This window comes from Sitophilus oryzae, unplaced genomic scaffold (genome assembly GCF_002938485.1).
Source record: "Sitophilus oryzae breed Bouriz unplaced genomic scaffold, Soryzae_2.0 scaffold_1743_pilon_pilon, whole genome shotgun sequence".
In the NCBI taxonomy this organism is placed as follows: Eukaryota; Metazoa; Arthropoda; class Insecta; order Coleoptera; family Curculionidae; genus Sitophilus; species Sitophilus oryzae.
Genome location: NW_022146439.1, coordinates 779875 through 800252, shown reverse-complemented (window position 1 = coordinate 800252; position 20378 = coordinate 779875). Strand labels below are relative to the sequence as shown.

The 20378-nt window shown below is 32.4% G+C and overlaps 1 protein-coding gene and 1 long non-coding RNA gene across 4 annotated transcripts; one reads left to right on the top strand and one right to left on the bottom strand.

Annotated features, from left to right (window-relative positions):
• Positions 1-1536: 1536 nt before the first annotated feature.
• On the bottom strand, positions 1537-10710 carry LOC115881855 (serine/threonine-protein kinase VRK1-like). The gene is made up of 7 exons (XM_030899554.1): positions 10101-10710; positions 9284-10000; positions 9064-9224; positions 8766-8998; positions 7650-7895; positions 3711-3904; positions 1537-3263 (listed from the first exon to the last, which is right to left on the bottom strand). The coding sequence occupies exons 1-7, from the start codon at positions 10399-10401 to the stop codon at positions 3187-3189; spliced, it is 1929 nt and encodes a 642-aa protein (XP_030755414.1). The 5' UTR covers positions 10402-10710; the 3' UTR covers positions 1537-3186.
• Positions 10711-10866: 156 nt separating this feature from the next.
• Positions 10867-20370, top strand: LOC115881856. 3 transcript variants are annotated; one of them, XR_004050100.1, is made up of 3 exons: positions 10867-11251; positions 11322-11479; positions 20297-20370. It is a non-coding gene; the product is annotated as an uncharacterized LOC115881856 (long non-coding RNA). The 3 variants fall into 3 exon arrangements; XR_004050098.1 differs by lacking the exon at positions 20297-20370 and adding an exon at positions 12036-12274; XR_004050099.1 differs by lacking the exon at positions 20297-20370 and adding an exon at positions 11663-12029.
• The last annotated feature ends 8 nt before the right edge of the window (positions 20371-20378 follow it).

Genomic DNA, 20378 nt, shown 5'->3' with positions numbered 1-20378 from the left:
ATGTCAAAAGTTGACATATGATATGTCATTCTATTCAGAATGTTATTTTCTATCGAATAAAGTAAAAAAATACCGAGGGTGCTATTTAAAAATCAAAAGTTGTAGTCATTTCCGGTGAAACAGGAAGTGACCAAAAACAATTGAATACACCAATCAATCCTAATTCATGTCATATACTAACATACCAAATCTCGTTTTTTTATCTGAAAAAATAAAAAAGTTATAGGGGTGAGCCACTTTTGAGACGCACCCGGTATAGAGATACTTGATAAATGGCAACAGTGGCAACTTCGCTTCTTCATATTATAAATGGACACTCTATTTCGCGCAGCCGCAGCCGCAATGAAAATTGAAAACCGAAGTGTCGCTACTCGTCGGTCTACGTGCTCTGTTAATAATATCTTTGTTCGGGTTCTTGTTATTACCGATTCTGAACCGTCCTAGAACTGTGATGCGTATGCGCAGAAGGAAATATGAAGACATTATTTCATTTGCGCATGCGCTGCAGAGCTCTAGGACGATTCAGAATCGGTAATAACAAGAACACGAAAAAAACTAATGAGTGTCTGAAGTTGCTACTTTTCAACACAGTGTCATTTGTTAAATTCAAGTTGGATTTTTGCAACTTTTCTTTATGATGACTATACTGTTTTAATATTGCATTCTGATTGGTCCAATAGTCAAAAAGCAACTTTTCTAGGGTAATGACATTTTTTGTTCTAAACACTGTTTTATACGGGGTGTGCCGAAAAGTTCGCAACAAATGTTTTTTTACTATTCGAGTTATTGATAAAAGCCTATGTGAAAATAACTTTTCTCTTTGACGATGTTTACACTTCATTCCATTTTTCGCATATGCAGAGGATTTTTCTAAATTGCCGGCCATGCTGTTTTTTTCATTTCCTAGGCTGCCATGACCATTCTGACAAATTACCTTTCTAATAACTTTTACCTCATCAAAATATTTCTTAAACTTAAACTGTAAATTAGACAAACACAGACACACACACATTAAACATTCATGCACAAAGCTGGATTCGAACCAGGTTTACTAGAGAGCAGAGCAATCATTTCGACTACAATGCCGGCGCCACGAAACTCAATAATTTTCAATTTGTTCGTCGCCTTCCACACAAAGTGTTGTAACTAACATTTTGAAAATTTTACAGTATAGCGAAAAAAACGTCTTTTAGTGAAAAATTAACATAACAAAAGTAAAACAAATGTATTTATATTATATCTAACAAAGCTACTTATTTTGTCTGCTACAATATAAGAGCTTTTGCTGTTATGGTTACAACATTGTGGAGACTGTTAGCTCATACTAATAGACTTTTTTTTGCTCTACTGTGAACTGTTCAAAATGATAGTTACGACACTTTGTGTAGAAGGTAACGTGTTTTTGGCACACCCTGAAAAACGGAAATCACATCAGCCATCAAATTATATGATATATTATAGATATGAGCTTCATGCATAAAAGCACAGTTTTAACATATTTCAATATTAAATTTCGCAAACTATGAATATCATAAAACAGGGTGGTCCGAATGTATTCGAGAAACTTCTGCAGATATGCTGCTGAAAAAAATAAGTAAGAAAGTTCGTATAAATGTATGTCCTAAAATATTTCGTTTCGGAAATACATGATGTAGAGGTTTTATTTTAACTAGAACTAAGGTCGATATTTGGATGAAAATTAGTCTCTGGGCGGTTTTTGTTATGAAAATTTGATTTATATGTCAATAGGACTACTACCTATAAGGGGCGCCACTAACAGTTGATATCGAAATCAAATTTCTCATGTCAAAAAACATCAAGACACCAATTTTCATACAAATATTGACCTTAGTTAAGAAATTATTTGGAAAAAATCGAAATAAAAATGAAACCTCCACACCCTGTATTTCCTAAACTAAGCATTTTAGGACTTAAATTTATATAAACTTTTTTAATTATTTTTATCTGCAAAACATGCTGCTGAAGTTTCCAAGTCGGACCCACCCTGCATAATTCAGAAAACACACAATTTCTAAAGGTCTACTTGTCATATTAAAAATTTAAAATTAAAGAACAAATCAAATTTCAATTAACATTTTTGTACAGGACTATGGTCTTCATTAAACCCCTCTACATACAGGACAATGTAATACACACATATCTGTTACACCTAATTTAACCACCTTTAGTCTTTCCAACTAGTCAGGGAAGATTTCCAAAAAATGACAGAAAATATAATTTGCCTATGAATTAAAAAGGCAGATCCTCCATGTATTCTGACGTTGGGTATACTATAAACATTAGTATCTATAACTGTCATTTTGATGTAGAGCAAATTGAAATAAATCACTACACTTTTGAAATTTCCCTAGTTTTCACGTAATGTTCCTTACCAAGTATTGTATTTTTTCTAATTTAAGAATATTTATTCATTAATTTGGCTAATTATAGCTTTTTGTATTTGCAGTGTCGACGTCTATTCAACTATTAATCTACCGAATAGCTCACCCATCCTGTAAATATGTCATATTTGTCCTGTACACATCAGTCCAGGTATACCAAATTTAAATTTTTTGGTAACCCAAAAATCAATCTTCTCTTAAGTATACGTAACAGAACAATTTCAAAATAAATACAAATGTTAATAAAGTAATCGAGTTGTAACTATTTATAAGATTTCTTTCTAGGTAATCAAATTACATTGATTAATTTACAACTACATTATCTATAATAACTGTGTCAAAATTTATAAACTAATATTCGATTCGGCATTGTCAAAAATTAATTAACTACTTAATACTTTTGAAATCAATAAAGTTACAGAACAAAACAAATTTAATTTACCAAATTATAACAATAATTGCCACCTCATTATAAAGAAAACAAAAGAAATTTACAAATACAAAATTTAAAACAATATGGAGTAGCTTTAAAGTTCTATTCGATTTTGATTGGAATAACAGAAAGGTTCATTTAAATGTGTATTTATACCACAGCCATTAATAATCTACTCCACATTAACTAAAAACAAAGTTACAAAAAATACTAAATAGGCAAACAGGAACGTAAATTTACCTTTTTTTCAATTCAATAACGCATAAAAAAACTAACAACATACAAAAATATGAACGTTAAAAAGCCAGTCTTGCAGTTAATTTATTACAGTAAGAACGTACATATCTATAATTAACCCCTTAAGCTATATGTTCGTTTTAGGGGTATACTTTTTACCTTCTTCAGTGGTTGAATGTTTCGTGCAGGTCCTGAAAAAGTAATATTTTTTTTATTAGATCATGAATTACCAAAGCAATAAAAAAGATAAAGAATATACAAGAGAGAAAAAAAAATTAAAAAGAAGCAACCTAAACCAAAACAAAAATCAAAAAAAGAAACAATAAAAAAAGAGCCAAAATGGAACATATAAGTCATTGGTCTCTAAATTGCAAAGATATACACCACAATCCGGTGCTTTACTATGTTTAACAGGTTGACTGGCCACGTATAATCGAAAAAGATGCTCCAGACGCCAAGTACAAAGATTAACTATTGCACAGCGGGCGGATACGCCTGCTCTGGCAGTCAACCTGTTAAACTTATCGACTTTAATTGTTTAGTGCAATTCAAATTAAAAGATAACTGTAAAATGAAAAAAACATTCAATTAATTATACAATACTTTAGAATTTACCAATATAATAAATTCAAACTTACCATCATTTTTAGTCTGTCTATTTGCCGTTCGAATTGGAGATTCTGAACGTTTAACTCTTTTCCTATTGCGCTTCTTTGTGGACAGACTTTGTTGAACAACTCTTTCAAACTCAATCTCCTGTTGCTCCTTCATCCTTCTATATACACGCATCATTTCTGGCGTATATCCTTCGATATCATCCCCGCAGTAGGGTCTGAAATATTAAGTATAAAATTTACATTATACTAAACTACAGGGTGTATTAAAAAGTCTGCAATAAATTCGTATTTTAAGTTGTTATTATTATTATTATTATTATTTATTATTATTTACACAATAGAAAGCGGTATAAAAATACCGATGAGTCTACTGTCTTTTTATGTTGCTCGTAATTTTTTCGAGTTTACTGGCCGTAATGCAAATGTACAGAACTCAAGGTATTCATTTCTTGATCAATTTTGTTTTTAAATGAGTTGAGAGTTGGTACTGAAACACTTTCTTCTGACAGCGAGTTCCACGGGTACACTATGCGGTTAGTCAAAAAATGTTTTCGCTGGAGTTTGGACGATCTTTCCTTTTCCAGGCGTCTGCTGTGGCCTCTAAGTTGTGGAGTTTGGCAAGGATGGTATATATTTAATGGGCAAGTGTAGAAACAATTTAGAATTTTGTAAGTCTCTATTAAGTCCCCCCGCAAACGCCTCTGTTTTAATGTGGTGAGATTTAACATCGCAAGACGATCTTCATACTCCAGATCCTTAAGTTCATGGGGCATTTTTGTCACCTTGCGTTGAATTTTCTCGATGAGATCAATATCCTTCTGAAAATAGGGACTCCATATTATTTGACCATATTCTATTTTAGGTCTAATGTGGGACTTGTATATCTTTAAAATAAGATCAATAGAGCGGTCTTAAAATGCTCTTTGAATGAAATAAAGAAGAGAATTTGCTTTTTTAGTAATCTTTGATATATGCACATACCATTTTAGGTTTCCAGTAACTGTAATCCCTAGATCTTCCTGTTGTTCTAGATGTCTTAGACTTAATTCATTTAGGGTGTAGGTTTTGTTCGTACAATTCATTCCAATGCTAAGAACAGTGCATTTGTCCTCATTCAGCTTCATTCTCCATTGTTTGGTCTCCAGGATTCCACCAACTTTGGATCATGCTGAAGATTGACGTAGCTCGTTTCGGGATTTGCATATAACTTTGTATCATCCGCAAAAAATATGATATTCGTTTTTATGCCTCTTGCCAGATCGCTGATATACAGGAGGAACAACAGTGGGCCCAACACAGAGCCTTGAGGAACACCGCTGGTTACTTTGTGTTTAGTTGAAAGAGATCCGTTTATTCTGACTTGGAAGTAGCGTCGGGTTAGGAAGTTTGATATAAGTTTGAATAAATTCCCTCTTATGCCTTAGTGGTTTAGTTTATAAAGAAGCATCTTGTGGGGTACTTTATCAAATGCCTTTTCAAAGTCAAGATAGATGACGTCTGTTTGTTGGTTTCTATCAAAGGCTGCTGTCCAATCGCTAAGACAAGATGTCATGTTAGTCACGTTATTGTGGATCGACCAGGAAGAAATCCATGCTGTGTGCTGGGTAAGACATCTTTTTCCATTAGGTATGGAGTAAGTGTGCGGATGATTACCTTTTCCATGCATTTACAGATGCAGCTAGTTAGACTAATTGGTCGGTAATTACCAGCTAACTGTCTGTCTCCCTTTTTGTGAAGCGGTGTAACGAAAGAAAGAGACCAAGTATCTGGAAATTTGCCAGATATTAGTAAATCATTAAATAGACATGCTAAAGGTTGTGCGAGGGCATGACAACATTTCTGAAGAAAAACAGTCGGTACACTATCTGGACCCGGGCTGCTGTCAGTTTTTAATGATTTTATGGCTTCGCTAACGTTGAGCTCTGTAAATTCTATGTTAGTAATCTCTTGCAGAAGCCTAGAACTCTGTGAAAGCGTTGGAATGTAAGAGTCATTGGTTGTCGTAAAGACTGATGCAAACCGGTGTGCAAATTCCTCAGCAATGTCACAGTCGTCCATGATAGGTAATCCATTGTTGGGGTTTTTAAGAGTGAAACTGGATACTTTTGTAGACAGAGTCCTATTAATATATTTAAAAAATTGTTTTGGTGAGCTGGAAGAGGCGATAGATTTTTCGTAGTTTTGCTAGCACTTGCGATTATGTTTTTTAGAGTGTTGTTTTCCGTCCTGTATGCAGTATAGTTTTCGGGTGTTGGCGATTTAATATATTTATCCCATAATTTTCGTTTGTTAGTAATTTTTTTAAAAATATTCTGATTTATCCATGGTTTTTTAGAATTTATTATTTTAGTTGTAAATGGGACAAATTTTGTAATAGCTTCGTCAATAATTTTGGTGATTTTTTCATATCTGTTTTCTTCCAAATGTGAAGGGTCAAAATTCAAGTTTTCTGCAAGAAATACATTTATTTGTTCATAGTTGGCTTTCCAAAAGTTTTGTTTTCGTATTTTATTGGTAGATCTAGTTGGATATTCGAGTTGCGTTTTTCCAGTAATAACCAAATGGTCACTGCGGCCCAATGGTGAATCACTTTCTATGTTGTAAATCAGTTTCTTATTATTTACTAGAAACAAATCCAGAAGCGCATCCTGATCACCCCTGAAACGTGTGGAAAAATCTATTATTTGATAAATATTCGTTTCATTAAAGCTGTCCAAAAACAGTTGATTTAGTTTCTCAGTTCTATATAGTGTTTTATTGTTCCAGTTGATTTCAGCATAATTGAAGTCTCCAGTGATGTAGACTGGTACGTCCTCTGCACACACCTCAGCTAATACATTTATCATATTCCTGTCTGATTCTTCGTTCGAGTGTGGTGGCCTATATATACATGCCACAATAAACCTTAAACCAGCAATTTTGATGTTCAGCCATACTGATTCAATAGGACTTATGGTTCTATATTTTTTGGATACACTAGAGTATATTTTCTGTCCATTCACTTGTTCCTTTACAAAAACACACACTCCACCGCCTCTTTGTTGATTGCGGTCTTCCCTAAAAATATTATAACCATTGATATCTATCAGACTGTTTCTAATGTCAGCATTCAACCAGGTTTCAGTTATTAATATGCATAGAGGATCGTGTTTTTTAATTGAGATAAAGAATTCGTCGACCTTATTTACTATGGAACATATATTGCTATACCAGAACGACGCCTCTTGAATTTGTTTATTTAGTTTTTTGGAGTTCTACGCTGAACTTTTACAAGCTTTGGTGTAAAATCAAAACCTTGATATCTAATTTTATAATTGTTTCTTCCTTCCTTGGTATGTTGTTCCAATTCCTGCAGGAGTTTTTTGAGATGGTTTCTTTGCATTGGTGTTTGGTCTCTCTTTATATATATTCCATCATTGTTCTGAAGTTTGCTTTTTTGCTTCAAAATCGCCAAAACCGTCTCCTTGTCTTCAAACTGGACTTTTATTGGTCTTTTTTTATGATCGATATTATCTTCCCTTCCAAGATTTATCTCGCCTTTAGTGATATTTTCCAGTTTTTCCTCCAGTTTCTGGAAATTTCCATGAAGAGCGTTTGATTCATTTTTTATTTTTACTATGTCAGCAAACGACTGCTTGGATTGAATTGATTTTTCTTTTAGTTCATTTATTTCCGCTTGCAAGTGAGCAACCGTAGCTGTTATCGCAGGTAACTCTCGAACTACAGTTATGCAATCTGTACAGAAATAAGGGAGCACTCTGGATATCATTGACAGCGCCCGTATCTCAGTTGAAGAAAATCCTGCACAATTTCTGCACAATGTGACTTTGCACATATCGCATGGATAGCCAAAAAGATCACTTTTAGTTTCTTTAAAAATACAAGTGGCACTACATTTCGAACAAGATCCAGTCATACTTAGTTGAATTAAATATCTGACGAATTATATTGGTAACTTACTCATCACCTCGGCTTCCAAATGGTGACCTATCCTCTCTGTCTAAAACCTTATTAAATACATCTCTCATTGCAGGTGTGGGATTTAGACTATCTATATCCATATCACATATATTAAAACCACGATCTTCATCAGCAGTTTTGCGATGAGCTTGTTTAATTATAGTCTCAGGGTCCATTAAAATTCTTGACCAATTCATCATACTATTATCTACCAACTTATCCTTGATTTTCTTCCTTAGTTTGGGTCTGAAATAAAAGAAAGGGTAGAAATATTTAATGTCTTTAAAACAATAACGGTTGTCTGTATAAATGTTCAACAATTTGACTAACAAATAACATTATAGGATTTGAAAAGATAATTTATATAAAATATTTCATATTAAGGAATATACATACTATAGAATATGTAACAAGTCTTAAAAAATCTACGTTTTTTTAATACCGTATGATCGAAAAAAATGGCGTCCAGTTGGCAGGGAAATGACGATCGATCACGTTTCCCATATAAATTTACATAAATGTATGACAGCGGTCTTCATTTCATAGCCATCGCTGACGCCGTTTTTTTTTCGATCATACGGTATTATTTAACTACAGGAGTGCATACAAAAAGTACTGTATTAGGACATAACCAAGTTTTATAAAAACATTTTAAGCAATTTTTCGCGACATACATTATGTAACTAGGTATGTGTATGGCAGATTATGTCAGAGTACTTGGATTTTCTGCTACTCGAGCTCCCCACTAGTAAGAACTTATAATCCCGAAATTGACTGTCAGAATAAGAAATCGAACCTAAAGAAATATTTAATAAAAATACAGCTACATATATTAAAAAGAAAATGAGGTAGACAAAAGAAAGTAACATTCATATTTAGTAGTTTATTTAGTAGTATTAGTAGTAAAGTTTAAACTTCAGTTTGAACATATTTACAATACTGTTATTGGATATTGGATTAAAAAAATCTGTTTGATTTAAAAAAACAACCATATATAAATATACCTTTGTTATGCTAATTTGTTAAAAACCATATATGCATATATTTGATATACTGTTTAACTCGCTACTAACATTTATAAGTAACTAACTATTTGTTTAAAAACCAAATATTTACCTTTTAAAAATAATATTAGAACTTAAAGGTAGACGAGGACTATACAATAAAAGACTTGGTCTCTTAAAAATTTTCACGTTCTCCTTCTTATTTGCTTTACACTTTCCAGTCTTCTTTTGCTTTCTTCCCCAGCCTTCCAAATTATCAAAATCTAATTTAGAATCATCTTTATATCCATACTCTCTTATAGTTTTCTTAAATAACTGTCTAAAGAAGTTATAATCTGGAGTATCCTAAAATATAAATTATTTAAGCACTGAAATTTGGATGACTTTGACAATAATTTAAAAATAAATACCTGAAATTTTAAATCCTTAAGATTTTCAAAAAGCTCTACCAGAAATCTTGGACAGTCTTCAAAACAAATTCCCAAAAACATTTTTACATCTGTGAAAAATTTGTTTTTCTTCTTTTCTACAATTTCCGGTTCATTGATGTCATCGATCCAAGGTAACGTACCTAAAATTGAAATGTGTTATAGATACAAATATAAATTAATATTAATTGAATAGGCCAACCTGTAAGCCAATAAATCATATTATAGCCTAGAGACTCTAAATCTGATCTGCGAGACTGAACCCCTTTATGAGCATCACGTGAACAAAATAGAACCGTCCCAGCGTGAGCTCTTCTTTGATCTGAAGAAAATTCTCTGTGCTTTCCATTTGATAAAAGATATTTTGTTGCTAAACCATAATCAAGTAGATATATAGGATCACCATTAAACTCGCTATTGTGTTTGGGATTGGACAGTTTAGGCACTCTATTCTTTTCATCTCTACCAGACTCGTATTCTTTTAAAACCTCTTCTAAATAAGGTATGTCATCAATGTAATTATGGTTTGTTATTGGACGTAAACTACGTCCACAAGTTCTAACTATTGGTCTTACAAGACCTTTTAAATTTCGACAAGGTAATTTCCTAACAGGAGTTCTATTTCTAGATTTGTGGGTAACCTGATTATGTCCTAACATAATATTGGAGGCCTTAATATCAGAGTGAACATATCCATGACTGTGAATGTATTCTAACGTATCAATTATCCTTGTAGCAATGACCAGAACAGTTTTCAAATTAAAAAGCTTTTTAACTTGAAAAATAGCTTCCAAGTCTTGGTGGTACTTTGGCATAATAAGAAACCGATATTTATCACCTTTCGAATAATGTGAACCCGAGGCTACAAAATAGGGAAGTCCTAAGAAGTTGAGGTCCCTATTTTCCTTCCATTCTTGAACTAGAAATAAATGTTAATATTTTTAAATGTACTTAAATACAAGAATAATATAAGTAGATATCTACAAGAAAACTAATATAATACATAATCAAAATCTTACTCATATTAAGTTTTCCTAGCCTCAAGTAACAATTTATTTCCACAAATAAAGGTCCATTAGTATGCTTTTCAATTTTAGCCACAAAACTTTGGTTATTGAATTCTTTATTCGAGCCATGTTCAGAAACATCATATATTTCTCCAAAGCCTCCAATGCCAATAGTTTTACCTAATTTCCACTTTTTACCGGCATTATCTACGATGCATTCTCCTTGTTTTAATACTCCATTATTTGAGAGATTTCCTGATGACTTTTTCTTAGGCAATTCATAAGGAACAGGTCCAGCGGCCCTTTTAGGCATAGTTGTTTAAAATTTAAGAAAACCACCGAAACTCTGAAGGTTTAAAAGGGTCATCGACCTTCAGCCGAAATAATAAGAGATATCGAAAATTAGTGCAAATTTCAAAATTTTAACGACTTTTTAAGAAGTTAAAATAATAGTTCAATACTATTTACACTATACACAATACATATCACTTTTATTAATTAACGACAATGATTATAAGGAAGGAACTGAATTTGTGCTCACTAGTTTATTACGATTGGAAATAAATTTAAAACTTTGTAAACAAATACATCTATACACTTTCAGGCATTTTATACAGCCATCTTCTCTGAAATGTCTTCTTGACGGATATTATCAACGCAGGCGCAGTAACAGGCAATGACATGCGCTTTAAATAAATTTAAGAAGGCGCACCTGACTTTTTCCGAATATGAAAAGATTTGTTAGTAGTCTATTACACAGAACAGGTCTATTAACAGTTTTCAAATAACATGAATGGATGAATGGAAAAAAATAATGATTATTCACTTTTATTTAATTGATATTGAAATAATAAACACCTATAAAAATATGTATTAAACTCAGAATGAAAAACATTCAAATGTTATTGGACCGGCAAATGTCATTTTTTTGGATTGTATGTTGCCAGTTGCTAAGCAACCCAGAAACAATAATGCGTTTACTTCCCATAAGCATGAAATCCAGTGAGTTTTTAACAACCATTCCTGTTTTTTTGTAAAGATCTTTGCTACAATTAATTTCAAATGGAGTAGGTAAATGGCGGAGGTGCATATAATTGGTCAAATTACCGAAGCAAAAGAATTTCCAAAACAAGAACTTTTTTGTAAATGGTATATTCAAATAGGTGCGTTTATTTGTTTGTATTATGTGATTTTAATAGATAGAATAATTCGAATTTATAATGCATAAACTAGATTTGTGAATACTAATGAGCGCGTATAAATAGGAAATAATTGGAGGATTATAGAGGGCAAAAAAGAAGGACAAACCCAGGTTTCCTCGTCCCATTTTACAGAATCATGCAACTGGTTATTTCCTATCGATATCCATTTAGCCACTGCCGGAGTTAGAGGTAATCTACCGTATGATCGAAAAAAACGGCGTCCAGTTGGCTGGGAAATGACAATCAGTGACATTTCCCATACAAATTTACATATAAAATGACAGCGATCTTCATTTCATAGCCATCGCGGACGACATTTTTTTCGATCATATGGTATAAGGAATCTAAGGAATAAGTAGGTAGTTTTTTTAGATACCGATTTTCAGTGAAGATTCCGTCATAACTACAACCAAAAAATGACAGACAATATAATTAAAGCTTAATCAAAATTTTGTATGTTTACCACTCTGTGTTTACTGCCAAAAAAATTACGTCATATATTTTCATACGTTTTCATTTAACGTTTTTATTGATCCATTGACGGATATACCTATAATCGAAAAAAAAACGGCGCCCAGTTGGCTTGGAAAAAACGATCAATGACATCCCAATAATTTCTATATAAAATGACAACGATCTTCATTTCATAGCCATCGCTGACGTCGTTTTTTTTTTTATTTTATGGTACAGCTCCTAAACGGATTATCATTGGGCTCACTAACAGGCAACTTTCTCCCAATTTAAGCTACCCTGTATCTCTTACCGTTTCCGAGATCCCAATGGTGAGAGCCGAATTTGAAACACCCTGTGAAGTATTATTTCTTATAAAATGGCTATTTTTTTTATGTGATCTGTAATCTGTATATTTTAAGGTAAAACCTGTAATAAATGATATTAAATGCGCTACTTTGTTTTCATAAAATTTTATTAAATGATGGGAACTTTTGTTGCGGGCAGAGGCGGGCATTTTTTTGGGAGCCACTATACAGGGTGTTTCAAAAAACATGTACCTTTATATTTTTTGGATTTATTATAATTTATTAAAAGTGCTTTTAGCGATTCGAATAAAATGTTGAGGGTAAAAGTTACTATAAGAGCGACATATTTTAATAAATGCCGATTAAAAGTTGTCTCTTGATAGTGTGCTTGATACATTGTCGATTTTGGTCTCCTGGATAAGATAAATACAATTTTATTAATTTGTCTTAATCCAAGTCAAATAGTAACCTTTAAAAAATGTAAATGTCATTAACTGACCAAAGTACGTTTTTATTGAAAAATATGAAAAAAAGTTCCTATAAACATGCGTGCGGAAACGCATAGTTTTAAAGTTACAATACGTTAAAACTTAGAGGTCTCTTGTAATAATTGTTTTAAATATCATTAATTCTTATTGAATTCGCTCTAGATAGGACTGATCATCAGTGTTATACAGGGTGTCCCAGGCTGAGCGTGCATTAGAAGTTTCTAGAGAACTACAACATTTAGCTCGGAGATTTTTTGCACATCAATAGTTTCGCAACGAGATCTATCGATTAGAAATATTTTCAATATGGCGACACTTCCGGAAATACTGGAAGTTCACAGCAACTTTTTTATTTTAAATGGGTACCCCTATTTTTATTACATACTTAAATTCTCTATAAAATTTTATGAATTTTGATATCAAACATTCTATATCTAACATTGACCGTTTTTGAGAAAAAAATATTTAAAATTTTTGAACGAAAAAAAACTGCCTGTCATAAATATGTGTATAGCCTAAAGGTCAAATTTAGTGATTACCACAGCCACTGTGCCATAAAGAGAAAACATGTGGCTATCTATTTCAAAAATTTAATTGTTTAAAAGTCATATAATAATGGCGGTAGCTGTCATGGAATTGAGCGATTAGAAAATTATCATAAATTATTTTTTTTCAAATGGAAACCCACTTTTTTTATTTCACTAATGAAAAAGTTTTTCAATTCGTTACTTATAAACCATGCATGTGCCTATACCTAAAATAAATCGTTTTTAAGTTATTTAAGATTTAGTTTTAAAGCGTATATTTTTCTTGATTTTAACCAGTAGCCTATGATTTTAAACGTCAAGTGATGTAAAACAATAGATCTGGCCATGTCATATTGTGACGCTTTATTCAAAAAGCAGCATTATTTCCGAGTCAACTTTGCGCCGTTTTCTTTTCGATCATACGAAATATTATTGTTAATATAAACTACTAGCGTGTACCAGAGACTTCGTTCGCGTCGAATTAATCATTTGTAATGGTGATGATAAAGCAAAGCAAGAATATCCATTAACATACAAACTGGATAAAATTTTCTCACATTTATGTCAGCATGAGAAAAAACAATATGGCGATATTATTATATAACTTGGTAATATTTGAGGGGTAGTTTCATCTCGTTGGAATTAGACTTTCGAAAAATCCGTTTGCCAAAAATAAGCTTTTTACGTCAAGCAGTTTAAGCAGAATCGTGGTTAAGAAATTATCCAACTTTTTGGAACACCCTGTATGATTTTTTAAAAAATTTCAAAATATGTAAAAAAACCGAAGAAATTATGCTTGTCCAAGCGTTTTCCCGAAAGACTAACCGTTTTTTAAATAACAGATATTGTAATATTTGAGGGGCGTTTTCACCCTCTTGGAATTTCCGGAAGTGCCGCCATATTGAAATTATTTTTAATCGATAGATCTCGTTGTAAAACAATGATGTGCAAAAAATCTCCGATCTATATATTGTAGTCCTCTAGAAACTTCTAATGCACGCTCAGCCTGGGACACCCTGTAACTATTAATGAAATTTATTAATCAAATACGTTAAATAAATACATAATAAGTTATTGCCTACTTTTATTAATTGTGATTGTGATTAATAAAATTGCGTTTATCTCATCGAGGAGATCGAAAATCAAAATCTACAAAATATCAATCAGAATACAACCTTCAATCGGCATTAAACGTCCTATAAGATTTGGTTAACTTGAGAAAAAAGTCAGAGGCGCACATGGTTTTTTAAATATTCCAATAATAACCCATAAGCACGTTCGTGGTGAATCTGTTGACACTTTTTTAATATCTACTAAAATATAGGTAACACTACTTATAGTAACGTTTCAACATTTCATTCGAATCGCTATAAGCACTTGGAAGAAAATTATAATAAATGGAAAAAAATGAAGACTATAACTCCCTCTAGGTGCGAAACAAAGCATAATCGGACCTATATATATATATATATATATATATATATATATATATATAATATATATATATATATATATATATATATATATATATATATTATATATAAAAAATTAATTTTATTTTTACAAGGAGTGAGGAATCTCCCCATGAGAGACATCACATATTTTTTGCACCCTGTATAAGTAATACCGTGATCGAAAAAAAACGCCGCCAATGGGGAATTACAGTTGATGATAATAAATTTTAGCAAGGTCAATCTAGACGTCATTTACCAAAAAATTGACATAAACCTTCGTCATAATTAATACTAATTGTAGAAAGATTAAAACAGGATAAAACGTTTCTAGACTCACTCAAATCTATCTTTGAAGCAATATTTTTCTCGAATTTTCGACTACACTATTTAAAAATAATTTTTACATAATATAAAAATAAATAGCAACGTTCTTAAGGCCAACTGGCTATAAGCGCCATTAAAAAGTAAAGAAGAGGACGAGCCAAGTAATGACGTCTAGGGCTTGACCTCGTCAAAATTATCGTGGATTGTCATTCCCAAGCTGTCTTTGAGGCCGTTTTTTTTTCGATCGTATGGTATAATGTACAGGGTGGTCGAAATTGGTCTGTTTTCACAGAGAAAACCTATTTCATGACTAGATAGAGCAAAAGCGACGGAGATGTCATGGGCTCGATATCTGAGACACGTTTAATGTCATAAACCGCCTGTCAGTGGCGGATACAGAGGGGGGGTCCCATGGGGCCCAGGCTTCCCCTAAAATCTGTAAATTGTGTAAAATATTTGGCTTTTTGGTTAAAAATGGCGCCCTAAAAAGCATATTCTACATTGCTTTTTATTTTGGGCCCCCCTAAAATAAATTCCTGTATCCGCCCCTGCCGCCTGTTGATATTTTCACTGCCAACTGAGATACGGGGTCTTTTTGAATTTTTTACCGTTTTGAAAATTGCCCATAATTTTTTTTATTTCGCCGAATAATAAAATTCTGTAAAGACGTTCTTAAGGCACTTTTTAAGCACAATCCAGTGGCGTAGTCAGTTTTTTCTATACTTTCTCTTTTTGTCAGAAATAATAAAAATATAATTATTTAAATAGAAATCAAGACTTTTGAAAAGATAAATCAACATTCTATATTAGTTTTACCAATTACAATTAAAACGCCATTAAATGGAGAATTTAGAGAGAATCGGATTGGAACAAGGGGCCCCATATCTTGGCCTGCTAGGTCCCGTGATTGAACTTCTCTCGACTTTTTTATGGGGAAATTAAAATACCTTATAAGGATATAAGGGAAGAACCATTGGGACGAGAGAAGAATTGCAGAATGCTACTCTTCTTTTGGACTTAATACACCAGTTCGTCTAATAAATCGCTGTAACTCTGTGCGCAAAAAATGTTTATTATATATTCAATAAGGAGGTGCTCAGTTTGAACATCTTAGATGATTTTTTTTAGAAAACTATATTCGTCCCTCAAAAAATACATTTTTTAGCTTTGTTTTTTGTTTATTGTATCGATTTCAATTGTAATTATTAAAACTAATATAGAATTTTAATTTACTTTTTCAAAAGTATTTAATTATGCATATAAATAATAATATAGAATATTAAATTGTGATAAAGATAATTAGATACAAAATCAAGGCACACTTCGATACAAAGATGAAAAACCTAATATTTCTTTCATTCTTAGAAATAGGTACCCATAACTTTTATCGTTCGAAACGGTTAAACGCCAACATTTTTTTAAGTTCATAGCCAACTATGATTTCCATTTAAAAAAAATATATTTTTTATTATTTCTGACAAAAAGAGTAAGCATAGAAAACAACTCGCTACGCCACTAGATTGTGCTTAAAAAGTGCCTTAAGAACGTCTTTACAGAATTTTATTATTCCGCAAAATAAAAAAGTTATGGACAATTTTCAAAATGGTAAAAAATCAAAAAGACCTCGTATCTCAGTTGGCAGTGAAAATATCAACAGGCGTTTTATGCCATTAAACGTGTCTCAGAAATCGAGCCCATGACATCTATGTCAGTTTTGCTCTATCTAGTCAGGAAATAGGTTAAAACAGACAATAGGAAATTAAAATAGGAATAGGAAAAGTAGGAAAAGAAAGGAAAAATAGGAATAGGAAAAAAACAGACAAATTTCGACCACCCTGTACCGGGTGGCCAACTAAGAATGGACGCCGGCTGTATCTCAGAAACTGCTTATCGTATAACTTTGCAAAAAAAATTCTAATAAGTAAACCGACCAAGAGAAATCGCTGGAAATTATTTTCAAGTTCGAAAAATGTCCGCTAGGCGGCGTTTCTCTGATAGCCAATCAGAAAACAGCGTTTTTCTCAAAAATATGCAGGTGAACAGGTATTTTAAATACTATTATTGTAATCATCGAACAATTTGTATTTTTTTTTTATATAGAGTATTTTGCTCTATCTCAAAAAATAAAGTAGTGGGGGAACGTTAAACTTGTTTTTATTAAAATAAGGATAACTCTGGTTTAGGTTAGCCGATTTAAACAAACTAGTGCTCGTTTAAAAGAGCTTTTCTTCCTTAATGATCTCCAGTATAAATGTTGTTTCCATAAATTTTTTCGTGGTAGCTAGAGGGCGCTGTTTGACATCATAACAGATATTGCGCTTTTGTAGAAAAAAATTAAATGGGAGGCTATATTTCTCTTTGCGCAGTTAAATAGAGCACAAAATTTCCAAAAAATCAGCGCCAAACCGCAACTTTCTATCTTCTCTCTAACCGGAGATATTAAGAGAACAAATCATGTTAGGTTGCCGCTTAGGATTATATGTTCTAAAAATTATAGCAGTAGGCTATGAAACAAAAAGAGGTAAATTGGTTACATCAAAATATCAAAACGTTTAAGTTCAGTCTCCATGCATCCGAATTTCTGGCGTTTTCTTAATAAAAATGACGTCAGAAATTTTTGAACGTGTTGATGTAACATTATCGTCCATCCATATAATTTTTACGAATTTTTTGGTTAATTATACGTAGGTTGTTCTCAGATTAAAATATCCAAAAGTCGGACAATCAATAATTTTATTAAAATTCCTAGGAATTTTGTACCGCCATATTGTTTTTAACAATAACAAATTTCGTCTGGCCGAAAACTAGGGGTTTATTTCATGTAATGTCATTTAGCTATTAATCCAAGTTCGTCCTTGATTTCACTTGTTTTCGTGTTTTACCTCTTGTTTGTGTTATTTATTATTATATTAAAGTTTATGTCGTTTGGGCCACTTTTCATATCGCACCAAAGCGAAGGTACGAATCTTAACAATATGCACTACTGGTCCAAATCTACCCTTGATGCAAGTAGTTCAGTACCAAGACCGTTGGTCGGTAAATGTTTAGGCAGGAATTCTAGGATGGCGAATGGTTGGACTTTTTTAATTATCTGAATGAAATGAACTATCCATAACTTCTAAGAGATGAATGCCAATTTTGTTAGGGGAACCATCACGATGAAATTGCATTTGTTGCAATTTCATTAGCATGAATGCAGTTGATGCAGTTGGTGCAGTTGTGCCGCTTATTTTGCTAAGATGGATGTGCTTCTTGGATACCACTTACTTTAGTAGATAGAGACATGGCCGGACTTAACGAAGTTGCCGCCCCAGGCCAAAAAAAAAAAATTGCCGCCCCTTAACATTTTTTTTTAATTCAAAAAATTACGGATATAAAAAACATTTATTTGAATACAGAACAAACTACAGCATAGACTGACAGAACAGATCAACACAGAACATAAAATAAATATTAAAATATTCATATAAAATGACAACAAACGAGCAACAAAACTTTAAGGTTTTCTTATATGCCTATAAAGGTTTCCTACGAACTTTTTTGTTCGCAAAATTATCATTTACTTCATCGTAATTGATAGTTTTTAAAAGGTCGAACTCAAAATGTAAAAGTGCCAAATGATTTAGACGATCTGTTTCCATAGTGGACCGTAAATAAGTTTTAATACGTTTCAATGCAGAAAACGAGCGTTCAGCAGAACAGTTAGTAATAAAAGTACATGTGAAGATTCTTAATGCTATGAAAGTATTTGGAAACAGATCTTGAGCGTTTTTTTTCATAAATTACTTTAAGAAGCTCTCTAGCAGATGATTTTGCTGACTTAATGCATTTTATAAATTCACGAAAATGTATTAATTCATTAGGCCTTGACTCATCTAAATCATTTGGATAACAGGTTATTAAATGTCTGGACTTATCGGTAATGTCAATACTTAAAGTAGATAAATCACTAAAGAAACCAAATTTGGTTGAAAAGTCATTGTAGGCACTTTTCCTGTAGGAAATTTCAAGGATTAATTTATCAATAATACCTAACATTAAATACATTTATCCTAAAATCGTCCTTAGCGTTAAATAGAGTTTCATTATCACTGGTTTCATCAAATTGTCGTTTTCGTTTCACTTTTCTGTTTTTATCTGCCGCATATTCTTTCTCACCGAACAATTCTATGGCCCTTCTTTCATATTCCTCAAATGATTTAGCTATATTATACATTATAATACCTACATATTCATCAATATCAGTAGATTTGGACTGGTTTAAATCGCCGACAGCGCCACCGTCGCGTCGGTACTCGTACTCGTACTATAAATGGGGATTTTATATTCGAGGTATTTATGTTATTAACTGGATGCACGGCACAATGCAGTAAAAAATAACCCAAGCAAATTATATATTTAAACAATAATAATAGTTAAGTAAATAAATATGTAATCGGTTAGGGCTATATTCGAAATATTTTATGAACAAATAAAAGTAAAAAAAAAGAAATATTTTGGTATGTTCAAAATTTGCCGCCCCTAAAAATCTGCCGCCCCAGGCCCGGGCCTAGTTGGCCTAGGCCTAAGTCCGGCACTGGATAGAGACGCTGGAGCGGCATATTTCCATGACCAGCTAGGTCATCGGATTCAATATGCCTGGGTTTTAATTTATGGGGTAGAATCAAGAACGAACATGGATAAATAACAAATAAATAGTATTAAAATGTATGTTTTGATATTTTGACGTAACGAATTTACCTCTTTTTGTTTCCTAGCCTACTACATAATCTTTAGACCGTATAATCCTAGGCGACAGCCTAATATGATTTATTTTCTTAATATCTCCCGTTATAGAGAAGATAAAAAGTTGCGGTTTGCGCTGATTTTTTTGGAAATTTTGTGCTATTTAACTGTGCAAAGAGAAATATAGCCTCCTATTTAAATTTTTTCTACAAAAGCGCAATATCTGTTATGATGTCAAACAGCGCTCTATAGCTACCACGAAAACATTTATGGAAACAAAATTTATACTGGAGATCATTAAGTAAGAAAAGCTCTTTTAAACGAGCACTAGTTTGTTTAAATCGGCTAACCTAAACCAGAGTTATCCTTATTTTAATAAAAACAAGTTTGACGTTCCCCCCATTACTTTATTTTTTGAAAGAGAGCAAAATACTCTATATCAATAAAATTACAAATTTCTCGATGATTACAATAGTAGTATTTAAAATACCGGTTCACCTGCATATTTTTGAGAAAAACCCTGTTCTCTGATTGGCTATCAGAGAGACGCCCCCTAGCGGACATTTTTCGAACTTGAAAATAATTTCCAGCGATTTCTCTTGGTCGATTTACTAATTATTTTTTTTTTCACAAATTTATACGATAAGTAGTTTCTGAGATACAGCCGGCGTCCATTCTTAGTTGGCCACCCGGTACATACTTGGTAATTTAGTTAGTGTGTGTCCGTTAGGGTGGCCAAAAGTTTATATTGAAGTCTACCATCTGGATTGGATAGGACGAGCCCATTTATTTGGATATGGTTTGATAACTAT

Bases quoted from the DNA above. Each gene is read 5' to 3' on its own strand.
- LOC115881855 (XM_030899554.1), bottom strand. From the start codon at position 10,401: ATGCCTAAAAGGGCCGCTGGACCTGTTCCTTATGAATTGCCTAAGAAA. The intron at 8,999-9,063 runs GTATTTATTTTT...TTTATATTTTAG, and splicing joins TTAAGGATTTAAAATTTCAG to GATACTCCAGATTATAACTT. The intron at 3,905-7,649 runs GTAAGTTACCAA...TTAATATTTCAG, and splicing joins TTTGGAAGCCGAGGTGATGA to ACCCTACTGCGGGGATGATA.